General features: G+C 45.6%; 1 protein-coding gene across 2 annotated transcripts in view; it reads right to left on the reverse strand.

The window, feature by feature from the left end:
* klhl29 (kelch like family member 29) overlaps window positions 1–23,538 on the reverse strand; it is a 350,051-nt gene that overhangs the window by 106,512 nt on the left and 220,001 nt on the right. For both annotated transcript variants that reach the window (XM_079527067.1, XM_079527068.1), the window contains 3 exons: window positions 16,425–16,621; window positions 11,443–11,555; window positions 10,025–10,171 (listed from right to left, as the gene is read on the reverse strand). In XM_079527067.1, coding sequence (XP_079383193.1) covers window positions 10,025–10,171; window positions 11,443–11,555; window positions 16,425–16,621 — 457 coding nt within the window. The remainder of the gene's footprint in view (window positions 1–10,024; window positions 10,172–11,442; window positions 11,556–16,424; window positions 16,622–23,538) is intronic.

Below are 23,538 nucleotides of genomic sequence, written 5' to 3' on the forward strand. Positions count from 1 at the left end.
CTGGGTGCGAGGCAGGGATAATGTGTCGAACAGAGGAGTCTCTCAGATCTGTCAAAGGCAGCCGGGAGGCTGCCATCCACCGACACAAAATGACAAATGCCTGCTGAGCGTTTCCTATTCCGCTACTGTCAGCAAGGACTAACGCCTCACGCGTGTGTGTGTGTGTGTGTGTGTGTGTGTGTGTGTGTGTGTGTGTGTGTGTGTGTGTGTGTGTGCGTGTGTGCGTGTTGTGCAGCGGCACATGCGAGCACTTGTGCATGTGCGTAGGTATTTGTGTGCATGTGTGTGCGTGTGTGTGTGTGCTCGGGCGCGTGCGTGTAAAGTGAAATGATTCGGCTCCGGTGGAACCATTAATTAAATGATACTCCGCTGCTCATATCCATTTGCTTTTCTTTGAGCAGACAGAAGCGCTCGCCTGCTTTAGTGTGGACAAATGGACTGTCAACCCTCTGCACTAGCTTAACACATGACGGAATACACGCACAGACTCCCAGACTCACTCATTCACCAACACACACACACACACACACACACACACACACACACACACACACACACACACACACACACACACACACACACACACACACACACACACACACACACACACACACACACACACACACACACACACACACACACACACACACACACACACACACACACACACACACACACACACACGTCGGTGTTTGTCAGTGGGGGGGCTGTTCAATAGAGCGTGCAGCCATGTTTAGCCTCACAGCACTAACAAACTCAGTCACCTGGAGTGACCACAGCTTTCACCGTCTTACTTTGTGTGTTGGCTTATTGTACATAAACTGTGGCAACAATGTATGTATGCAAGTCTTCTGAGTTAAATTGTATGAATGTGTGAGGGTGTGTACAGTGTTAGAGTTGTGAAACAAGTCTACATTTCCGTAAAGTCTGAACAGAAGCAGGAATAAATCATATCCGCACCGGTTAAAACATATATATATAATGACCGTGAGGGTGTATCTAAATTCAGAGGCATTGATCCCCCCCCCCCCCCCCCTCAGAAAATGGAACCCTAGGTGTGCATGTGTGCAACATTTCTGCATATGTGTGTATGTAGTAGTATGTATCGTTGTTGCTGTCAGTAAGAAACCTTGCAACTCCATATTTTCATACGTTTTTTATGTTTTACAATGTGTCGCATTGTGAGCTTTCACTATTCATGAAAATGTCTGATATTGCAATGGAAAGGTTAAAAGGTTAAGGAATCAAGGATATTTAACTTTCAAATAGAATAAACATAAAAGATATGAAAAAAGTAATCACACATTAGAAGTACAATATCACTCACTAGAACCAAGGACGGGTGTTTTCAATAAATATTTCATGGTTAAAAGTTTGAAGTTACAAACATGTTTGAAAGTGAAATATCCCTTTACGTGCGTCTGTGGATTTAACTTTGCAGAAATTCGTTTTCTTCAACGGGTGGCTGGCATCCCCCTTAGAGATAGGGTGAGAAGTCACGCGAGAGAGACTCGGAGTAGAGTCGCTACTTCTTCGTTTGGAAAAGAGCCAGCTTAGGTGGTTCGGACATCTGGTTAGGATGCCCCTCGGGCGACTCCCTAGGGAGTCGCCCGAGTAGACCAAGGCGCAGTTGGAGGAAACACATCGACTCACTGGCCTTGGAACACCTCGGGATCCCCCAGGAGGAAGTTACTAATGTTGCTCTGGAGAGGGAAGTCTGGAGCTCTCAGGTGGCCCCCCGCGACCCGACTACATCTCAGAGGCAAATATTGTACTTTTACTCCACTACATTTATTTGAAAACTTTCGTTACTACTACTAGTTACTTTGTAGATTTAAAAAATAAATCTACATACCGAGTACTTTCTACTTTTGGGTACTACTTTTGATACCAATACTTATGTACTTTTACTACTTGTAGTATTTCTGCAATGCAGAATTGCTACTTTTACTTAAGTAAATGCATATACTTTTCCATCAATGAAACTCCTCACCGTCACTGCATCAGAGGACACGTGATTGTCTACTACACTTCAGAAATGTCAGACTCAGCACTCACAGTGACAGGGACTGCATGGGGGGATAGGTTATTGACAAAAACACTCTTCAATAGCAATGCAGCAGATCCCTGGAGGGTGTTGTATCAGCATGAATGTTTCAGCATGAATTCATACAAATAAAAAAACTAAACTAATTAATTCTGTTCCAGACAAAAGTTTCTACACTTTCCAACCACCCAAATGCATCTTAACCCATTTTGACCTGAGATCAGATTCTAAAAATGTCTTCTACATCCTGACAGTTTTCTGAAAAAGCTATGTTTCTATGTCAGTGAATGTTTCAGCATGAATTCATACAAATAAAAAAACTAAACTAATTAATTCTGTTCCAGACAAAAGTTTCTACACTTTCCAACCACCCAAATGCATCTTAACCCATTTTGACCTGAGATCAGATTCTAAAAATGTCTTCTACATCCTGACAGTTTTCTGAAAAAGCTATGTTTCTATGTCAGTCGTTCTTTGATTTTTCAAAAATAGCAGACCTACAAGCTCTGAGCTATGAGCTTGTAGATCTGCCATTTTTCAATAGCTAAAGCATAGCATAATGCTAACACCAAAAGGGGTTCCCGCCCAAAGATGTGCTTTACTTAAAGTGTAACACCGTTACACAGTACATGGTCGGTACACAATCACACAACTACGGCAGAGGCAACCGCACAAGGCAACAACATGCGCATCGGGAGCAATTAGAGTGTTCGGTGTCTTGCTCAAGGACACGTCAACATACAGCCAGGAGGAGACGAGGATCGAACCGGGAACCTTCTGGCTCCCAGATGGTCTGTTTACCTTCTGGAACACTGCTGCCCCAGTATATTCATGCCTCCATCATTATAATACGTTTGTCCACTGTATCGGAACATTGGTATGATGTTATCGCATTTACACAGTGGAACCAGGAGTGTTAACGCAACTCCGAAACGGTTATAAGATGCCGCAATTTCAAAGAAATGCCTACATTAGCATGCAATTCTCCCACACAGTGCAATATATTTTTCTGTCGCAGCCTGATATTATTTTCCTCGCATGGTCAATTGAAAACGAAGAATGTTTCCTGTGGCAGGCAGTGATGGAGCAATTCCTCTCATATCCCTGGTGCGACGGGATTTGAGCGATGGCGTGTTTCACCAGAGACCTGCGCGGAAATGAAAAGTCTCCGATGCGTGCGTCGGCTGTCGCTGGAGTGGAGTGGCCGCGTTCGACTCGTTGCACACATCATGGGGCTGGCCGTCTGCGGGACCGCGAGGGAACGCGGAGGATGAAGAGGGTGGTGCACAGATCACTGGCTTGCATAAACAAGTCAGAACGAGTCCGTTTTGTGATATTACAAGTCATGCTAGGGACGCTCTCCCAGTGTCTTGAGCGATAGTCGTTCTACTGTGAACTCCTGAGACCAAGGGATATAGACTGTGACATTGCATGCGTCAAGGCACAAGTAAGTGTGTGTGTGTGTGTGTGTGTACATGGGAGATGGACAGAGAGCAGCAGAGGAGGAGAAAGAGAGAGAATAGAGGAGTTCCAGACATATTGGAGGAGTGAAAGTGAAAAGGGCCTTGGCATCGATCTTCATTGTCTGCCCGTGTCTCCTGTCGGCTCGAATTTTCCACGGATCACACAGGCAGCAGTCTGATATTAAAGTCTGATGTTAATTAAGCTCACGTCAAACCATATTCAGTTTCCTATTCAAGGAAGTTGTCAACCACGTCAAGTTCTGAGCTCTCTCTCACTCTCTCTCTCTCTCTCTCTCTCACACACACACTTAGCGAGGTTAATCGTCCCTTTTTGAGGTGAAAACTTGATGTGGTTGAAAAGCATTCTCGAACAGGAAGTTGGAGCTGGGAGGATGTTAAATTAATGAACTCTATATCAGGCTGCTGCCATGTTTAGTTTGAGCCGTGGGAAATTCAACCAGAGAGGGGACAGACATGGGCAGCAGCCGGATATTATGTTAATTAAGTTCACGTTCTCTCAGTTTTTTTTTGTTTTTTGGCTGAGTTAATGTTAATGTCCTCCTCACTGATTGACTCTACATTGTTGAAACACATAAAATGTACTCCCCCGGCCCCTATAAGGTGTGCAAACCATAGTTATCTTAAAATACAAAACCACTATAAATTATGTAAATATATACAATTCAGTGGCTCTCAGTTGGAGTAACATTGGATTTCATGTAGATATTCATTTTTTTGGTTTTTAAGTGTACAGTTCCTCATGGGATTTGTGATACTTGGTAGATTAACAGAGGTTTTGTGATAAAAGTAGTTTAACCCTTAACTTAAGATGGTGGTAAACTCTAAGGGTAAATACCGGCATGAGACCGCTAAGTACCGTGAGGGAAAGTTGAAAAGAACTTTGCACTTCTGGCTATGATGGAGGCTTCATGTCAATCATGGAGAACAGGTCCATGTTGAATGCGTTCACGGCATCCATGGTGGCTCGTTACAGTGGTGACAATTTCTTCAAGCGAAGTTTATACACATAACGTTATATATAATACTGTAGTTCTAATATTATTAGAACTAGTTAGGGTGCAAACAGCCAATGATGTGTTTCCATCCCATTTCCCCATCAAACCCACGGAAACCAATTCATCCCCATTATCTGACTGATGATGATGTGTGAGATTTCATAATCTGTTCCTGGCCAAGGAGTTGAATTCAAACCAAGACAGAAAGTGCTCATTTTGGCCTTGATTTGTTTTCCCACAGGTAAAATGTTTATTTTAGAATGAGTGCAAATTCTGGTACAGTAATTGTACCTGTATGTGTCGAGCAGGTTAGCTTAGTTCATAGTACGCCAGATAAACTTAATTTACAAGTAATACATTTAGCCTGTAAATGGCAATCACTCCGGTCCCCAGCTATAGGTTTATTTTTAATACACTACTACATAAATAACAGCTATTGAGCTAACATTGAGCTACAAAGAAGTGAAAAGTCAGAAAGAGCTAACTTAAAATGAGTATTAAAAAGTAATAGCTTTTCCCCCATATTAATCTGGCTGGGAAATGGCAAATGTGAAGCCAGTCATTGTTATTTTTGAGGAGTGGACAGTGGGCCTGTGCTAATGGCCAGGCTGGCCTTTATATCAGTGGAAGACACCATTAGCTGTCCTTTTTAGCGGCTACATTAGTTGGCCACTTTCCAGAGAGCCAATTAATCAGCCTTCTTTGTCAGAGCAAGTCACCTGGTGAGATAGGATCCCCTATGAAATATGTTGAACTGAAGCATAATGGAGGTCCTATTCAGGTCTCTGGCAGGGGCCGTGGCGGTTATAATTGGAACCATGTGTCTTTGGCCCTCTCACAAAGACTCCTAGGTGGAAGTAAGGACAGTTTTCCCTCTGTAAGTCTTTCTAGAAGAGGAAAAACACATAACATGGTCCACCAACGGGCCCCCTGAAGCTGCGTTTTTATGTAAGTATGTAACTAAGCACGTAGGGAGACACTGAAGTAAGCACTGACCGTGAAGGATGATTCATTTCTCAGACGGTACAGTACGTGTTATGTTGTTTCATGGTCAATAAAAGGACTATAAACTACAGATAGAGTATGTGGAGCATTTAGAGACTTTTCCCCTCGTTGTACATGAAATTTATTCCACTGCCGTGGACAGCAATACATGTTTTGCTAGCGCAATGATTGCATTTGTGTTAGCTTGTCTTTCCTTTTGGTTTCATATCGCCATTTTCAACACAAATACACAGGCAAATTCTTTCCATCTCTCTTAGATACGCACTCAAAAAATACACATGCACACACGCACTTGGGTGGCCTACAGTACATACATACACAACTGAAGAAAATGATACGGCTCTCTTGTTTCACTCCATTCCTTTGTCTCTCATACGAGCCCATTATTAACGCTCAAATGCCTTCACTCCGTCTCTAAGTGTTGTCCAGGCCCCCATTTTCCCAGGCACAGGCATTGGATGTTAGTGACAGTGTAACAGGCAGAAAGAGAGAGAGAGAGAGAGATAGAGAGAGAGAGAGAGAGAGAGATGGAGAAGGGAAATTGCATATTATTTACCCAGCTCCTTCAATATGCCACTTCTCAGCTCCGTAGCCCGCGGCTCACAACCAAAAGCACAGTGTGTAGACGCGGGTCTCCGGGAAACTGCGCACACACACTTGTGCACATGCACCCGCACATACGCACCCGGCTCGTATATATAGCTTCGAGCAGTTCCATCTCGGTTCCTTGGACATTCTGCTCTGACGTGTCATTAAAAAGTGTCACAGGTTCCACGGTAGAGGGGGGAGGGGGGGGGGGGGGGGGGGGGGATGGGGGAAATGAGCCTGAGGTGGACCAGGCGTGTAAACTAAGCCATTAAGAATCATATACCGTCCTCCTGTGGCATGATGGGAAAGATTAAAAGGACCTCCCGATCTCTCCTCCCTGCCTCTTCTCACCTGCCTGCTCCTCTCTGGCAGCGGTCTCAGTTGGTCTCTCCTCCCTGCCTCTCCTCCCTGCCTGCTCCTCTCTGGCAGCGGTCTCCTCCCTGCCTCTTCTCACCTGCCTGCTCCTCTCTGGCAGCGGTCTCAGTTCTCTCCTCCCTGCCTCTTCTCACCTGCCTGCTCCTCTCTGGCAGCGGTCTCAGTTCTCTCCTCCCTGCCTCTTCTCACCTGCCTGCTCCTCTCTGGCAGCGGTCTCAGTCTCTCCCTGCCTCTTCTCACCTGCCTGCTCCTCTCTGGCAGCGGTCTCAGTATCTCCTCCCTGCCTCTTCTCACCTGCCTGCTCCTCTCTGGCAGCGGTCTCAGTTCTCTCCTCCCTGCCTCTTCTCACCTGCCTGCTCCTCTATGGCAGCGGGCCTCAGTTGGTCTGGCGCCGGGCACACACGGAGCAGAGATTTGAAGCTGACCCAGGGCGCAATCATACCTGGGTCCGGTGTCATGGCTACTATACACCGAGAGGGACCACAGACTGCATTGGATCCGAACATTAACATTGCTCTCTCACTCTCACTTGTTTTTCTGCCCTGCTCCTCACTGTTTCTCAGTGATTTTCCATCTTGCTTCTCTCTCTCTCTCTGGAGATTGGGCAGCCGGTGGTCGCGGTGCTGCTCAGACGACTGGTAAAAGGTTCAGTACATTCCTTCTCTTTCATCTTAGAGGCTCACCTCTCCACCTCTCCATTAGAGTGTGAGATTGCGTTGGACTGAGCAGGGTTGTGCTGCTGGCCCAAAGCTGTGCTTTTGATGCTGAAGATGGAGACCTCATGTGTGCAATCCCCTGAAAAGAATGTGTATTGGGAGTCTCTGACCCAAACTTGTGGATTCACACAACACCCATGTCAAATCTCAAACCCGCTGGACCACGTCAGTTCCCCCACTTTGAGTTCAGTGTCCGTGGTGGGAGCTTTTGACTAGACAACACAATAATAATACCTGATTTATACTTGGTGGTGCACCGGTTTCATGCACAAAAAGTAGCAGATCTACAAGATCTACATGTCACAGCGTGAGCTCGTAGATTCGCAATTTTCAGTGCACGGCACCGGTGCGCGACTAAGTATAAATCACCATAAATCACCTCTTAACATCAGCAACGTGTCGTGCACCCCCAGGGGAGAGGTTTTGCACGTCCATCACGTCGGCCATTTGTCAGCGCTTACATCTACAAGGACAAGCAATCTCTCCTGGTGTCCTTTCCTCTCTCTCCTGTACATGCGTGGGAGTCGCTCGCTCTTTTGTCTGATTGACTCAGTGCAGTTTGTTGTTCATCCTCGTGCTTTGTGATGGCCGTCGCTCCTCTCCAATCCATCCACCTCGGGGAGGCAGACAGGACGATGAATGTGGCAATAATATTGACGCCACTGCATGTGGGGAGGCAGTGGCTCAGGGGTAGAGTGGCCGGTAGCCCACCCCCACAGTTAATGTCCTTAAGTGTCGTTGAGCAAGACGCTGAACCCCTAATTGCTCCCGATGTGCAGGTTGGTACCTTGCATGGTTTCCCCTGCCATCAGTGTGTGTGTGAATGGGTAAATGTAATTCACAATCTATGTAAAGCGCTTTGAATGAAAGTGCTATATAAAAAAGCACCATTTAAAAAAAATGCACCATGTCAAACGACAAGCGATAAAATGCTTAAACCAATGCCAGTGCCTTGTACAAGTGGGATGCCAATAAAGTGAAACTGGCTGTGACTATGGCTCTGGGTGGATGACGACTCTTGAGACGGACCGATGTAATTTTAGTCGATGTAAAGTTATCAATAATTTTCAAAAGTAAAAATGTAAGGTCTCTCTTTTCTTATATTCATGAGTTCGCGTGAGGATCCATAAAAAAAACAGCATTCCTCCTGGAGTGTCTTCTACAGGGATGTGTCTATCTAATCTATGCATGGTGTAATCTCATCGGCATTTCATATTCATGACGGTGGACATAGGTGGACCTTGGGGCTAATCAATTCTTCTTGTTTGTTGAGATTCACCCCATTGTAATTCACTGTCAATACCTATTTCTATTGCAGAAACAGCAGCAAACGTCAAGTCAGCCATTAGATGGGCGTGCAGGTGAGCGCACGCTGCTGTTGTTGGTTTTTATTTATATCAAGAATGCATGTAGTACAGTGTCTCGTAAACAGATGAAGTGAAACTAAGAATAGAGTGAATTCTGGGGGCAAAGCACTCCTGGGATCATAAAGCAACTGCTGTGTTAGGCTGCATCTGAAGCCCAGAGTTGATGAACGCTTCACACACACACAGAGAGAGAGAGAGGAGAGAGGAGAGAGGAGAGAGGAGAGAGAGAGAGAGAGAGAGAGAGAGAGAGAGAGAGAGAGAGGGAGAGAGAGAGGGTCACTCTGCCTGGCTTTGGGAACACAGTGTTATTCTCCTCTGAAAGGATACATAGAACCGCATGTAGAAACAGACAAACTAGTAGAGCTCTTCTTCCCCCACCCCCGCCTTTTAAGTCACTTCAGAGCGAATTATAAATATTTTTATTTATTCAGATAGTGTAGAGACAGGAAACCAACCACAAAAACATCACATTAGCGAGTATAAATGTGGTGTTGAACAAAGTGCACAAAGCAGGCTTTATTAACTCTCTTGAGACAATTGGTTGGAAAGGGCTTGAGGAAAGCGAAGCGCCATGCAGAATAATGCCAGGGGTAGTGATCCTGTTGGATGTACTTTCTTCTACAAGTTACTGTACGTGTCTAGCGAGTTGACCCGTGGCTTATATTGCAGAAACTGGAATAGACGCCGGTTTTGACGATGAAAAGAACAACCCACACTGATGCGCTGTAAGCATGGATTTTAAAGCAAAATAAAACATCACGACGGAGTGTAACTCAGAGTGTACAAATGAGTATGGTGTACTGTACATTTGTACACTCTCAGAGTTAAATTAACAGTGAATTTATAATATAAATTAGTGCTGCACTGTTGCCTGCTAATGACAGAGAGAGAGAGGGGGGGGGGGGGGGGGGGGGATAGGGGAGTTGCACCACTCAGTTCACACAGGTGTGATTTTTTTGTAACATATTGTTCTTGCTGCTGTTGATCCTGCAGATTGAAGCTTTAACCTTTGCTTTTATATGAAATATACGAGACATTAAGATTGTACGGAAGTCACTGCTGAACATAATATTATTGCTAAAGAGATAATTTTCTTTCAAGTCCCAGGAACCGAGATGGAACTCCTCAATGCTATATAGAGAGAGAGACATGATGTGTGCTTAAACTTGATCCTGCCTCCATGACGTTGCTGTTGAACATACAATAATTATGCAAATAATGATGTATGAGGTATAATGTGACTATGATAGTTAATTAGCATTAAAACAAAGTATATATATATGTGTGTGTGTGTGTGTGTGTGTGTGTGTGTGTGTGTGTGTGTGTGTGTGTGTGTGTGTGTGTGTGTGTGAGGCTGTCATGCACACGCAGATACAGTGACTTCCAACAGTCATTATGCAAATACAACTATTGCCTAGCCTTTAGTTATTCCCCTGCTCCCCCTCACCTGTACTCTGATGCCGGGGTCTCGTCTGATCCACTTTATGGCGGTCTCATACACCAGCTCCTCTGCCTTGGTGTTGAGGCTGTCATTGGACAGGTAGGCCACTAAGGTGTCTTTAGACACGCTCAGAATCTCTTCCTGGCCCGCCACCTAAAAGAGATGCAAGTTGCATCAGTCGAAATCCTGAGATTTATACTGGCATAATAGAACGTGAACGCTGAACAAACCTCACGAATACGCTTCGGAGGAAGCATGCCTTAATGATAATGTGTTATTAATAGAATAACTTGATTCAGGGGCTATCTGCCTTTGCATACACAGAGGCAGATTCATGAAGACAACAACGCAACATAACAAATTACATTACATGTTTAAGTTCACAAGGTGGCAAAAAGTGCTCTTTCTGGCTGAGTATTTCAGTCTGAGGAACTACCTGAAGAAGACCCGGGAGGGTCGAAACGTTGTTACCTTAATAAAGTTACCTGAGAGCTGAGAACTGAGAGAGCTGAGACTGCCTTCCTTTTTCATTGTACGTATTCTTTGTTCAGCACCTGTACATTTTTTAGATGCGTGTGCTTCCCTTTGGACTCCATTTCAGACTGAGGAACTACCTCATCACAATACGAGATCAGAGGTCGATAACCCTGACAACCCTTCTTAGCCTCACAGACAACCTTCAGCTCGCTCAAACCCAAACTAGATTGTTTTGGCATCATCCTTTAACAGCACAAGGGATAATTGCACGGCACCAGCACCATGTGTGCTAGTACATTTTCACTGATCCATTCTGTATCTGTTCCACGGGGAAACAATCTGTTTAGCTCATGTTTAACCAAAGATGAGTGTGCATGAGCAGCTCCTCGCCACCCTTTTATCATTACGATGGATTTTCCGTAATTGGGTGCGACAGCTTTGCAGTCACGGCACTCCGTTGGCCATTTTTATTTACCAAGCGTCTCTCTCTGTCCGCACATTCACATGGTGGACTGGGGTCAAGTCGTGGTGGCGTCGTGGTGGGGTCACGGGGTCACCGAATCAATGGCCACATATAAACCGACAGATCAATGAAGCTGATGATGCCCTCTACCAGTGTTAACACTTTTAGAATAACACTAAAACACTCCAGGTGACTAAAATGTGACTAAAACTAAATGAAAACGATTCAAAAGACTATGGGCTCTATTTCCATCCATCCCTAAACAACTGTGCCTTTTTCTTTTTTTTACTATTTTGAAAAACATTTTTGAATCTACATCGACACGTTGTGAGCTTGTAGATTGACTATTTTAACTATTGACAAAATAGTAAAAAAAAAAAAGGCAAAGTAGTTTAGGGATAAGGGGTTTAGCATGGACGGAAATAGAGCCCTATGACTAAAACTAAAATCTGCTGTCAAAATCAACACTACCCTCTATACTCACCTCAGGAAAGTTTTGCAGGGCGAAGGCTTTGGCCATGTTGTGAAGCTCGGTGCAGCTCATCGCCTCCGCCATGGCCAACACCCCCAGGCAGTTAGACGCCGTCAGCTGTTTCTCTGGAGGACAAACACAGAGAGAGAGACAAAGAGAGAGTGTCACAAACCGACTCGGATAAGTTAGGATCCAAAGAATGCAGTCGACTCGAGACCCAGGAGTAGTGGCACAGGAACTTTACTTAACTTCAGTTCAATAACAACTTAGGAAATATACACACTTCGCAGGGCAGAAAGGCAACGTAAAGATACAATAACCTTCACTGGGAACACAAAGGAACAGCAACACAGAATGCAATGCTAGAAGACACAGCAATGTCCAAACATTGGTCAGATCATTAAATAAGGACGGTGGCAATCAGCGCACCTGCACCCACACGGGTGACACCGTTCAGTCATTAAGAGTCTCACACACAGCCCGGAGGGGGAAAACATAAGGGAGGCGACCCGGGCATGGCACACTTAAGAGTGTGCCAGAAAGAGAGATGGAGGGGACAAGATTCAGAGAGAGAGAGAGAGAAAGAACGAAGGAGAGAGTGAAACGTATGAAGACAGGCAGGTTAAGACTGAAAAAGAGAATCCTTCCGACATTGATGGAAAAAACACATGAAAGGAGATGATACATCTCCTGTAGGTAGCGCGAGAGAGAGAGAGAGAGAGAGAGAGAGAGAGAGAGAGAGAGAGAGAGAGAGAGAGAGAGAGATGCAGCTGGAGGGAGAGCGTGTAGACCCATGGCCTATCGAGGTGTGTATCTTCCTGAGACTAAAGGGAGTGCACGTATAATAACTCAAAACTGCTCCAGGGACAAACAACAAGGGGAATCGATCGCTCATAGCCCAGGCAGGAGGCGCAGGATGGCAGAGAGCGGCAGTCGGGATTAGCTGGGGCACTTTCAAGTAGACCTGTCAGATCTGTGGAGGCCCCCCCCGAGTTTATCTAAGAAATCACCAGCAGGGACAGGATGTGATGCGCTGGTCATCTGTGGTGAGCATTGACATTACTTTGACATTGACAAGACCTTGCTTTGTTGGAAAGGACGGAAGACATTTCAATAGAGGATAAGCCCTTTGAGTTGCAGCAACTCGTTTTCGAAGGGGTCCTCAATTTGGCACTGTGTGCCTGAAATGTATTGTAAATTATGACCGAACGCAGTAACTCACTCCCCAAACAATACATTACGGACATACAATACATGCCCATAATCTGTCACTTGTCTACATTCGCCGCAATGGCACACGGAACATCTCCAATTAACACATTCAGACCGTACGACGTGTGTAAACGTCATAGCTAATCCAAACGACTGATTGCCACGACATGTGTACAGTTGTACACGTCCTTTTTCATTGAAAAAATATTCTGTTTTTTTTCTCTTTGGTTTGGCCTATCCTTCACGCATGCACGGTCCCGTTCACTTCCCTGTTTAGCGATCAGAAAGAAAGGCTCGCCACGCGTAATCTAGGGAGCTCTCCGTGGTTTTGACCAGATGGCTATACTTCCGGTCTTCATTTCTGACTTCGCCTGGAATATTAACGCTTCTAGAGAGACTCGACTCGAAATCCCGGCGCTGATTGAGTTAAACATAATTGTAGTTGCCCAAAACACTTCACACATAGATACAGTAGGCTTGTGAGCCAGGCACACATACCGCATTACGCACGCATGCACACTGGCCACCCTGGTTAACGGCCACCGCGAGAGGACTGATCAAACAACATGCATCAGAGGGGAAACGAAGCCAGGACTTTTATGGAGGAGGACAGTAACACCGAGGGCCCTTTTCCAAACAAATATCGCTCAGTAAAGGTCGCCTAACATCTCCTAACTCACTACAAAACAAAAGGCCAAATAAAAGTGGGCTTCATACCGCATCAAAGCCTGGGTCACTGGGGAGACGAGGCTGTGTCGTAACCAATGCACCGTCTGTCAGGCTGTTTGATTGAGCTGTTGTGTCAGGTGAGTGCAGAGCAGGACCCGAGCCAAATGCAGACAAAAAAGGCTGCACAGCTCAAACTGGCTTTTTTTTTTAAGACTATCAATCATCTGGGCAAAACAACTATATAACAGGTTTTATAGTAGGAATGAAGCCAAAACATACTCTCTCAAGAATACAGTTTACAATTCAACACAACCATATTCTGATAGTAATCATAGCTATAGTGTTAGTTCAGTAACAAGGGTCTCCCCATCTCTCCTGCTCTTTAATAAACAGAAAACACATTTATCAGGTGGGTTGCAAAATTAGTACCAATTTATCAGCTTAATTTTTTATAGTGTTCCAGTTCCAATTTGGTGTCATCTTTGTGTCATCACTTCCAATTCCACATATTTAATCTGTATCCTGTCTGAGGTCTCTATCCAAATTGGATAAAATTGGTATCCCGACCTGAGAATGCATTTTCTGTTTAATAAAGAGCTGGAGAGACATGGAGACTGTAACTGAACAAACACTCTATACTTCAGCAATGAGTACTATTAGAATATAGAGCTATTTAACACTTAATTTAACCAAAGAAGTAACGGGCCGTGCCAGCAATTGACTAGAGTGGGCAGTCCTGTCCCACAATTTGATTTTGACTGCATGTCGAAATCTGACATGTGTTGACATGTGTTGCATCATGTGTCCTGCCCACTCTTCACCCTGAGTTTCCAAATCCTGTCTCACTGAAGCACTCTGTCTCTCTATATCTGCCTCCAATATAAACAAATATTTCTAAACCAGGGAAAATGTCATTTCAGTCGGCCCTCTTGACTGCAGAGCAACAGCAATAATTGAATGTCTTAACTGTCCGTTTGCGCTAGTGAACTGTTCCCTGTTTTGTTGCTACTTTATGTCGTTCTCCTGAGAGGCAGTGATGATTCACAGTGGCATCTCCACATTTCTGTCATGTGTTGACAGTTAGGAAGTTGTTTATCAGGTGTTGTTCTTGCCTGTTCGTCTCACTCAACAGAACACACACGCTGTAAGGACGGTTTAAAACCCTACAGTGGGGCTGTAGTACAAGTCAAAATAGGTAAATTCACCAGCTGTGGAGAAAATGTAATGTTAAACTTCTTGGCAATAAATTTGACCAGCTATGTCACACTGACATGAGGTCACCAAAACACATGTTGTGGCTAGTTACTTTCATGTGAGCTTGATTTCACAATCATGCCCTAGATTTAAATCTGTCAGTCTCACCTCCCTTGCCTTTCTCCCTCCACAATACTATCCATAATGCACAAATTCCGCAAAAAAATGAATCCCTAAAATAAACCAGGGGTGAATGTTGGTACGTTATTGTGAGGCACCGGCTGCTGAATCATTCACGTAGGGGAAAGAAAATAATAGGAACAAGAAAAGTTGATAATAATGGAAATGGGTGAATCCAAAGACTATGTTGGAAACCTGCAGTCCCAGGATGAAGCCTTAATAAGAAATGAAATATGACGGATGCTCCAATTCACTTGTGTGACGTCTAGTTATGAAAATAACGTATGATTCCTGCTCTTCAAACTGACAGTGATTCCTCTGCACAACGTTGATTAAAGGCCTGATTTCCATCTCTCTGTGCTTGGGGGGCAAAAGCCAGTAACTCACAAAACGCTGTATTCTGAGGGAACAATAAAGGTGACTTCATTTTCTGAAATTCTCCGCATAAAGGCAGCAGGTAGATGGAGTGTTAGGATTTGTTATTTTACCCTCAGTCTATTTGCTACAGACTTGTGACATGTCTGACTCTGCATCAATTTCTCTTTGCTCAAGGACATACTGGTGTGCCTGTTTATCCCTCGATACCCACCCACCCAATGTGCCGAAATGTCATGAATCTTGTCGAGGAAGAATAGTTTGACGTTTCTGTAGAAGTCAATTCCACAAATGGCTTTCTTCGTTTTCACAACAGAGCCATGAGTCTGTATGTTTGCCCGGAGGGGAATGAAAAGTCAAATCAATGCAAGGCAAGCTGCTACCGTCTTTTCACAGATTTCCCTGGCTCTGACCTTTTTGCTCAGAACCAGCCATTATGGCCCCATGTGTTATGGAAACCCCAAACAATCACTCTTAAATGGAATGCAAAGCCTGACATTTGCAGTCTCTTTTGGTCCGCTGGCGCCTGAAAATCTGTGACATGCCATTTGATTTTCATTTTGACCCCTTGGGTCCCTGCCCCCCACACATCCTTCACCCTCCCCCTTCACCTCCCATCCCTGCTCCCAACCGAGGGCTTTTGGTGTCGATCTACAAGCTCACAACACGCAGCAGCACAACACATTGTGAGCTTGTAGATTAATTGGCTAGCTTTGATGCGCAACACCGACACACAACTAAATATAAGTCTGCCTTAATACCGCCAAGTCTCTATCTTCCATCCCTTCCCTGATCTTGTCTGACAATCAACCATATCTGTATTTCTCCTTTCATTCCTCTGAGGTTCAAGTCAGAGGATTTGACATTTAAGTGACAATTGTTCCTTGGCCTTTTTATAAATCTGCCCTGGTGCCTGGTCCAGCTCTTGGGATAGCATCACAGGCACTGTGCCTAGCTAAGGGAGTGAGCATGCATGATTCTCTCCCTCTCTATCGCTCTCCCAGCAACAGCAGTGCCTGCTAGCTTTGGAAAGCTGACAAAAACTATATGAGCCGTGGTTTAGTGCCAGGGACCATGAGGAAATTCAGGTTTCCTGCACAAGTCGCCTTGCCTCGCAAAACTGTGCGTAGTGAGGCAGCACAAGACAGCCTTTGAAGAAGCTTGGAGCTGTTGCTGTTGCTGTGCATATTAGGAAAAGGTCACAGGGGAACAGCTCAATAACATGCACATGCGTACCCCTGCACTGTACAGTATGTGCATGCGCCAACACACACACGTAGTGCATGGAAAAACAAACACCACACTGTCTACGGACGCACGCACGCACGCACACACCTTCCTTGTCCTCTGTAGGGATTTCTTACCTAGGAAAGAGACACAGACTTTACAGAAGGTGCTGAACTGGAACTTGCTGGCCGACTCCAGCAGCATCTTGGCGTTGGACGCGTCGATGACCAGTGACCCCGTGTAGACGAACTCCAGCAGCTGCTCCATGACGTCCGCGTCGATGTTGGTCATCGTCAGCTCCAGCTTCTCCCCACTCCTTGTCTCCCCCGACGACCTGGCCGACCAATCACGGCAGAGAGAGAGAGAGAGAGAGAGAGAGAGGAAGGGTGGAGGGGGGTTAGGACAGATTCCGGGGGTTGGAACATGTGTCTGCTGTATACTGTAATACACATTCAGAACAGGATGGGGAGACAATGTTGTTGGCTAGTACACACACAGACACCTACAGTACAGTACGGGACGACACTCACAGTCCCCCCCCCCCCCCCCCCCCCCCCCCCCTCCCACCAGGGACCATACGAGAGGGGAGGAAGAAAATAACAGAAGTGTTACACAGTAAGATAACGTAGAGCAGGAGAGGGAGAGGGAACACAACTTTGGATATGGTTTCTATTGTTCTATGGGACTAGCAGATTTGCACTGTAATAATAATCAAGTGCTGCATCTGAAATAGAATGTACATTGTGGACATAGAGGATTAGGCAAACAAAAGTTATTGCATTTCTTCTCTTCACAAAAAAACTAAAAAGAAATTACATATACATACACATATACAGGTATACACAGGTGTGTGTGTATATATATATATATATATATATATACACACATATATACATATATACACAGACACACATACATACATCCAGAAGGCATGCTTTGTGTGTTTGTAAGAGAGTGAGAGAGACAGAGAGAGAGAGAGAGAGAGAGAGAGAGAGAGAGAGAGAGAGCGAAAGAGGGAGAGAGACAGAGAGAGAGAGAGAGAGAGAGAGATCATGTATGCATAGTATTCAGGTGGAGATGCATACATGGCTGGCTTATAATACATCAACTAGACAACAGAAAACAGGGAGAGAAAGACAGAGACAGAGGGAGAAGGGAGAGTGCAATGCATGCAATGACAAAATGACAGAGTGCCATGGTTGTGGTAGTTATCCTGTGTGTAAGAGAGCTTTTGCCGTCCCTGAACCTACAATATTGCTGTTGTGCATGTTGTATATCAATGCTGCAACTTGACTCCGAGAGGGAGGGCCGGGATGTCTCTGGATGGATGAAATGCAAGAGAATAGAAGTGATACCCCATCCTAATGGCACAAGCTAAGATGTGCGGGTTAAGAGGACCGGAGCCTGCTTTGTAGACCTCGGCCCAACCATGACATCACCCGGATCGAATGGCTGAGGTTAGCTCCCATACGGCTCCCCCTCGGGGAGGTACGAGAGCGTTAAATAACGCCTCACCACCCATGTTTAATGTCCCGTGTGAAACAATAATCCACTCAAGGGCAAAATAATGGAATCAGTGCCCCACAGAATGGGGAGCCTCTGCTATTGTGTCTTTCCCCTGTGGCTCCGGACATCAACATTATGAAAAGAAGCCTGCATTAAGATGGATGGAGGCTGCTCATCTCTGTGTGTGTGTGTGTGTGTGTGTGTGTGTGTGTGTGTGTGTGTGTGTGTGTGTGTGTGTGTGTGTGCATGGGACACATATCTTCCCTTTCACTGTCGGAGCCTGTTTGTTTTCCATTAGACAATCATGACAATCAGAAGCCAGAGAGACACTGACGCACACAGACAGACGGACGGATGGACAAGAATGATTACAGTGTACGTGAAGAGAGAGAGAGGAGCAAGAAAGAAAGGTAGAGGTAGGGGAGGCAGGGTGAGACGGTTCTTCTGCAGGTTGCCAGCAGCCATCCTTCTTGGGGAGGGGGTTGGGGGTGGGGGGGGGTGTGGGGCGGTTGTTCTGTGACTGTTGTTTAGATAAGAAATAACCCTCCCCTCGCCAAAACCACCACACCTAAACAGAGCCTCTTTGTCATCAGTAGCCTGTGGTGTATGAACTGAGACATTAGTGGTTGTTGAGTTGAGATCGCACTCAGGACGGACGCCACAGGGAGGGGGAAAGGACAAAAAACGAAAGAAAAAAAGGGGAAAAAAATTATATATGTGTAAAACTTAAATAAAAATTAAAAAGTAATGACAATGGTATTTGTCTCTGGATGGACATTGGCTGGAAAAACCAAGGCAGTTATACTCTTTAATTCCTCCTGCAAAGCAAAAAGCCACATGGTGTTATTCCACCCTTTTTCCACCCAAAGCCCCGCGGTGACGAGCAGGTAGCAACACGAGAGGAAGTAGAGAAGGAGAGAGAGAGAGAGAGAGAGAGAGAGAGAGAGAGAGAGAGAGAGAGAGAGAGAGAGAGGTTGAGAGAGAGAGAGAGACAGAAAGAGAGGGAGGTTGAGAGAGAGAGGTTGAGAGAGAGAGGTTGAGAGAGAGAGATAGAGAGAGAAAGAGAGAGATAGAGAGAGAAAGAGAGAGATAGAGAGAGATATAGAGAGAAAGAGAGAGAGAGAGAGAGAGGTTGAGAGAGAGAGAGAGAGACAGAAAGAGAGGGAGGTTGAGAGAGAGAGAGAGAGGTTGAGAGAGAGAGAGAGAGAGAGAGAGAGAGAGAGAGAGAGAGAGAGAGAGAGAGAGAGAGAGAGAGAGAGGAGAGAGAGAGAGAGGAAAAGTAGTCCGGTGTTAAAGCTACGGAGGGAGGGAGTTTGGGTAAGACAAGAACAGAAGATTTAAAAAGAGGGAGAAAAAAAAAGATTACGAGAGAGAGAAAAATAAAAACAGGCATGCTCATCAACCAGGTCTATTAGTGCAATTGGAAGCAGCTCGTCAGGCCGTTTGTCTCGTCAGAGCACTTTTGTGGAAATGACATTCTGCATCTTCAGAGAGAGATTTTAGGAGATATTTACGCCACGTCTGATTGCAGATTCAAATTTAAATTGTGGGGGGAAAAAGGGAAGTGATGAAGGGAAGGCGCAAGAGAGAGAGAGAGAGAGAGAGAGAGAGAGGAGATAAGAGGAAAAATAAAAGATAGGTACACTCAGGGAAATAAATGTGTTTGTGAAAAATGCACCACTTATTGAGAAGGGAAAGTCGTGAAATGAGCACTGTCACTGAGGCGAGTACATACGCGGGGCCCAGGGCTGAGAGGGGAGGGTGGGGGACCGGGGGGATGCGGAGCAACAAAGATTCCTAATGCATCCCTTCAAACTAACAAAGCTTTACTGGAGGAACACATTTATCTTCTTTTTACAAAGCCATTTATTCTGCGGAACGCCATACGTACACGACTAGAGAGAGGCTTACTCAGATGCTGCGCTTAGGATTATTTTCTTCTTCTGTCAGCAAGAAAAGTAAGGGAAACGGAGATAATATGCTCGGTGTGCCGATGAATGTCCTGTTTCTTTGTTTTGTGGGCTTCCTGGGGTTGTGGCGCTATTGCATTAGGCTACGTGTGACACTGTACCAGGGAAATTCATCCGTTGAAGTGGCTCTCTACACTCGTTTTCCAGTGGGACCAAAAGTGTTGCACTGAATATGAAGTCAGGGACGGCGTGGGGACAGCGTACTATAAAACACAGTGTTCCTCTGTTGGATGACCCTGTCAGACTGTCTGTACACTGTAGAATCAGTGTTCCAGAGAGCATGGCTCAGTCAGGACCCAAAAGCAGGCCTCCGGCTGCTTCTGGGGTCCTGACACACTCTGGAAGAACACTGATTCTATTTTTTATCCTGGCTGGCTCATATAACAAAGGGACAAAGACAACGGGGTCGAGGGTGTGATCGTGAAACCAAACCCCGGGGTTGCGGATCAAGGGTTTCCATGGAATACGACTGTGGCCTGCTATTATATTATTCAATTGTTATGCCTATGCTATTATTGTTATTGCCTTCACAGTTGATACTACTGTTGTTGCTTGTATCTCTCTCTTTCTCTCTCTCTCTCTCGGTCATGGCAGATGGCCGCCCACCCTAGAGCCTGCTTCTGCCTGACGTTTGTTCCCATTAAAGGCTTGTTTTTGTTTGCCACCATTGCAAAAAAAATGCTTGCTCAGGGCAGAGGGGGGGTGGGGGTCTCTGCTCTATATGTAGAGTGACAACTTTACATATGATTTGGTATTATAATGAAATGTATTTGAAATTCAATTGAATTAAACATGTTGAAAGGGCAGTGTACTAGCTACTCGCACTTTAATTCTACTCAATTGAGTAAAGACAATCATGAAAGCTGAGCGAGGGAGAAACATGAGGGTGGCACTGATGGGGTTTGATTTGTTTAGTGAACTAATCTTCAAACAACTCTATGCAGGCTTTCAGCTTAATGACCAAGCATTTTTTCTTCTGGTCATTACATCTCTCAAGCGGCTCATTTAGGGCGCGTTACCGCACAACTCGATTCAGGATTCCATCCTGATGGTGAGTAATAGTATATAAACGACTCAGCGGTAAAATGTTCGCAGACTAAACCCTATAGGCTGCCGATTCTGCCCAACCTACGCACGCACGTCCCCCACTCGTGGGCTGTGAGGATGTTGCGAATGGGCCCTCAAATAACTGCCAAAACAGTACGATTTTAATGATAATATAACATTTAATGTATATATATTTTTTCTCTCAAATGATGTTATTAAAAACCTGTAAAGTTAGTTTTCATTGTGACACTGATAAATAGGAACATAAATACTACATTAGTTCCATTGATCCAAGACACAAGAACACAATCAATTGATTGATCATAACATTTACGCGGCCCACCCATCTGACCGATTTTCAAGTGGGCCCGGGTCCGGACAAGGTTGAGAACCACTGGTGTGAGTGTGGGGCTGGGCGCGTGCACGCGTGTGTGTGTGTGTGTGTGTGTGTGTGTCTGCCTGGGAGAACAATGCAGTAGTAAGGGCTCAGCTGGAGTATTCGTTCAGGCCCAACAACGTAATGGGCTTTAACACAGCTCTCTGGCTCTTTGAGTCATAACGCACTGCACGACTTTCAGGCAGAGAGAGAGAGAGAGAGAGAGTGTGCGGGAGTTGAGTTGGCGAGAGAGAAACAAATGGCATAAACGTGTGTGTCAGGAGTGCAAGAAAAGAAGATTTACCGAGGCACGGACGAGATGTAGCGGCCGTAAATTAGGGGAGGTGTGGAGCGTGCTTATTGAAAAATCCTGAAGGGGGTAGAATGGAATTACCAGAGGTGATCTGTCTCACTGCAGCAAAAGGAGAGGGTAAATCGTTTTTTTTCTTCTTCTTTTTTGTTGGGGGGGGGGGTTATGGGGCAAGAAGAACGTGCCTGCACATTCTGAATTTCTGCAGCAGCATTACATTGTTCAGGTTTCGCGGAGAGCGATGGCAGGTTACTGTGCACGGGATACACTACAGTATGGAGGAGGGGGGGTATGGAGGAGGCCACATACTCATAGGGAACAAAGAGTAGAGGGTGGGGGGGAGAGAGAGAGAGAGAGATAGATAGGGTGTTATAATAGCCTCGTTTCTGAAACACAATCATTTGTCCTACAAGGTTTGGAACCGTTACATAGTCATAAAACAGATGCAATTTTGGATATGAGCAGTTCATTGAATACGCTGTTCTTACGGTATGTCTCTATCGTGGGTTTGGGTTATCGCAAATTAGTGCCGGCTTTCATCTTACTGCAATTTACTGTGGAAGTATTTGGTACACAACGATCATCCTTTTTTAATGAATCTGAAAATGCATCATTAAAATCTGGGGGTAAATGTCATTGCCATGTCAAATGTCGATAAATATAAAAATGCGGATTATCTATACATCTACATTCATTATCATGTTAAAACTACCAACTGAAGATTAACTTTACACTGTGCAAACATGCATTTACATCATTACGTTGCCATTAAATGCATGGTCAGTTGGGCTTAAGCACTAATTAAACCTGATTTAAACCTAATTTGTTTTAACCAAGTCATTTAGTTGTCAGTTCGCATGCATGCGTGCGTGCGTGCGTGCGTGCGTGCGTGCGTGCGTGCGTGCGTGCGTGCGTGCGTGCGTGGTTCGTGGAAAATAAGCTGAGAGGAGCTGCACTCTGACTCTCTCACCCTATGATATTACATCTGTACTTTCTCCCTGACTGATGGCAGCCTGCCTGGATAACGCACAAGAATTATGGCCCCCGTGTAATTTTAACACACACAGACCCTTTGGCATGCAGGGGACCACACAAGCACGCATGCGCTCTTGCACACACACACACACACACACACACAGACACAGACACAGACACACACACACACACACACACACACACACACACACACACACAGACACACACAACACACACAGGCACACACGCAAGTGTGTGTGTGTGTGTGTGTACAGCGACTCATGCTTTATGAGGAGCTGACATGCGGTGTGGGCAGCGGCGTGGACGTCCCGGAGAGCCACGAGGGCTGGAGACAGCGAGAACACGCGAGGACGACACACAGCCAAACTGAGAGTGTTCATTTTATCTTTAAAGTCTAACAAGTGGACACTAATGTGCCCTTACGGGGGCCATTTGGTACACTCTTTATTTCAGGGTGCCGGACGTGTCTCTCTTTCATCTCTCCCTTTCGTTCGACCTCGTAACGACCCGGGACGGGGGCGCAAGGGGGGTCATGTGTGTGGCATCAGCATAATTCCACATGAACTGAAGGCTGACCTGAGCAGCACTGCGAGGCCATAACTCAGTGACAGACAGGTCCCTGGCTCCCTCTGATCTGAGCTGACCCAGGCAGTGAACCGTCTGCCTGGCTGGGCACAGCGCCTCAGAAAGCACGCTCCAAAATGGCCTCTAGTGTCTCTCCTGCTCGCTGTATTGACGCATTTATATTCAGTCTGTTTTCGCTTTATTTAGATCGGATGGTAATGGCGCTCGGGTGACGCAGCGCATGGGGTAAAGTACCAGTGCACCACCGTGAAGACTATAGGGGTTCAAATCCTCCAATGTGCGTCCGGTTTAGTGTCTAGTCTAGCTACACTAGTATACGAACACATTTTGGCCAGTGTTCAGGGGGAGGGAAGCTGGGTGGGGAGGGTGACCTTCATCACTGCATGTACTCCTAAGGGCCGGGGTCACGCTCGTCAGAGGGGAATGGCATATATATGGTACAGAAGGTATAGGACTGATTC

The sequence above is a fragment of the Electrona antarctica genome (genome assembly GCF_951216825.1).
Source record: "Electrona antarctica genome assembly, chromosome: 17".
Lineage (NCBI taxonomy): Eukaryota > Metazoa > Chordata > Actinopteri > Myctophiformes > Myctophidae > Electrona > Electrona antarctica.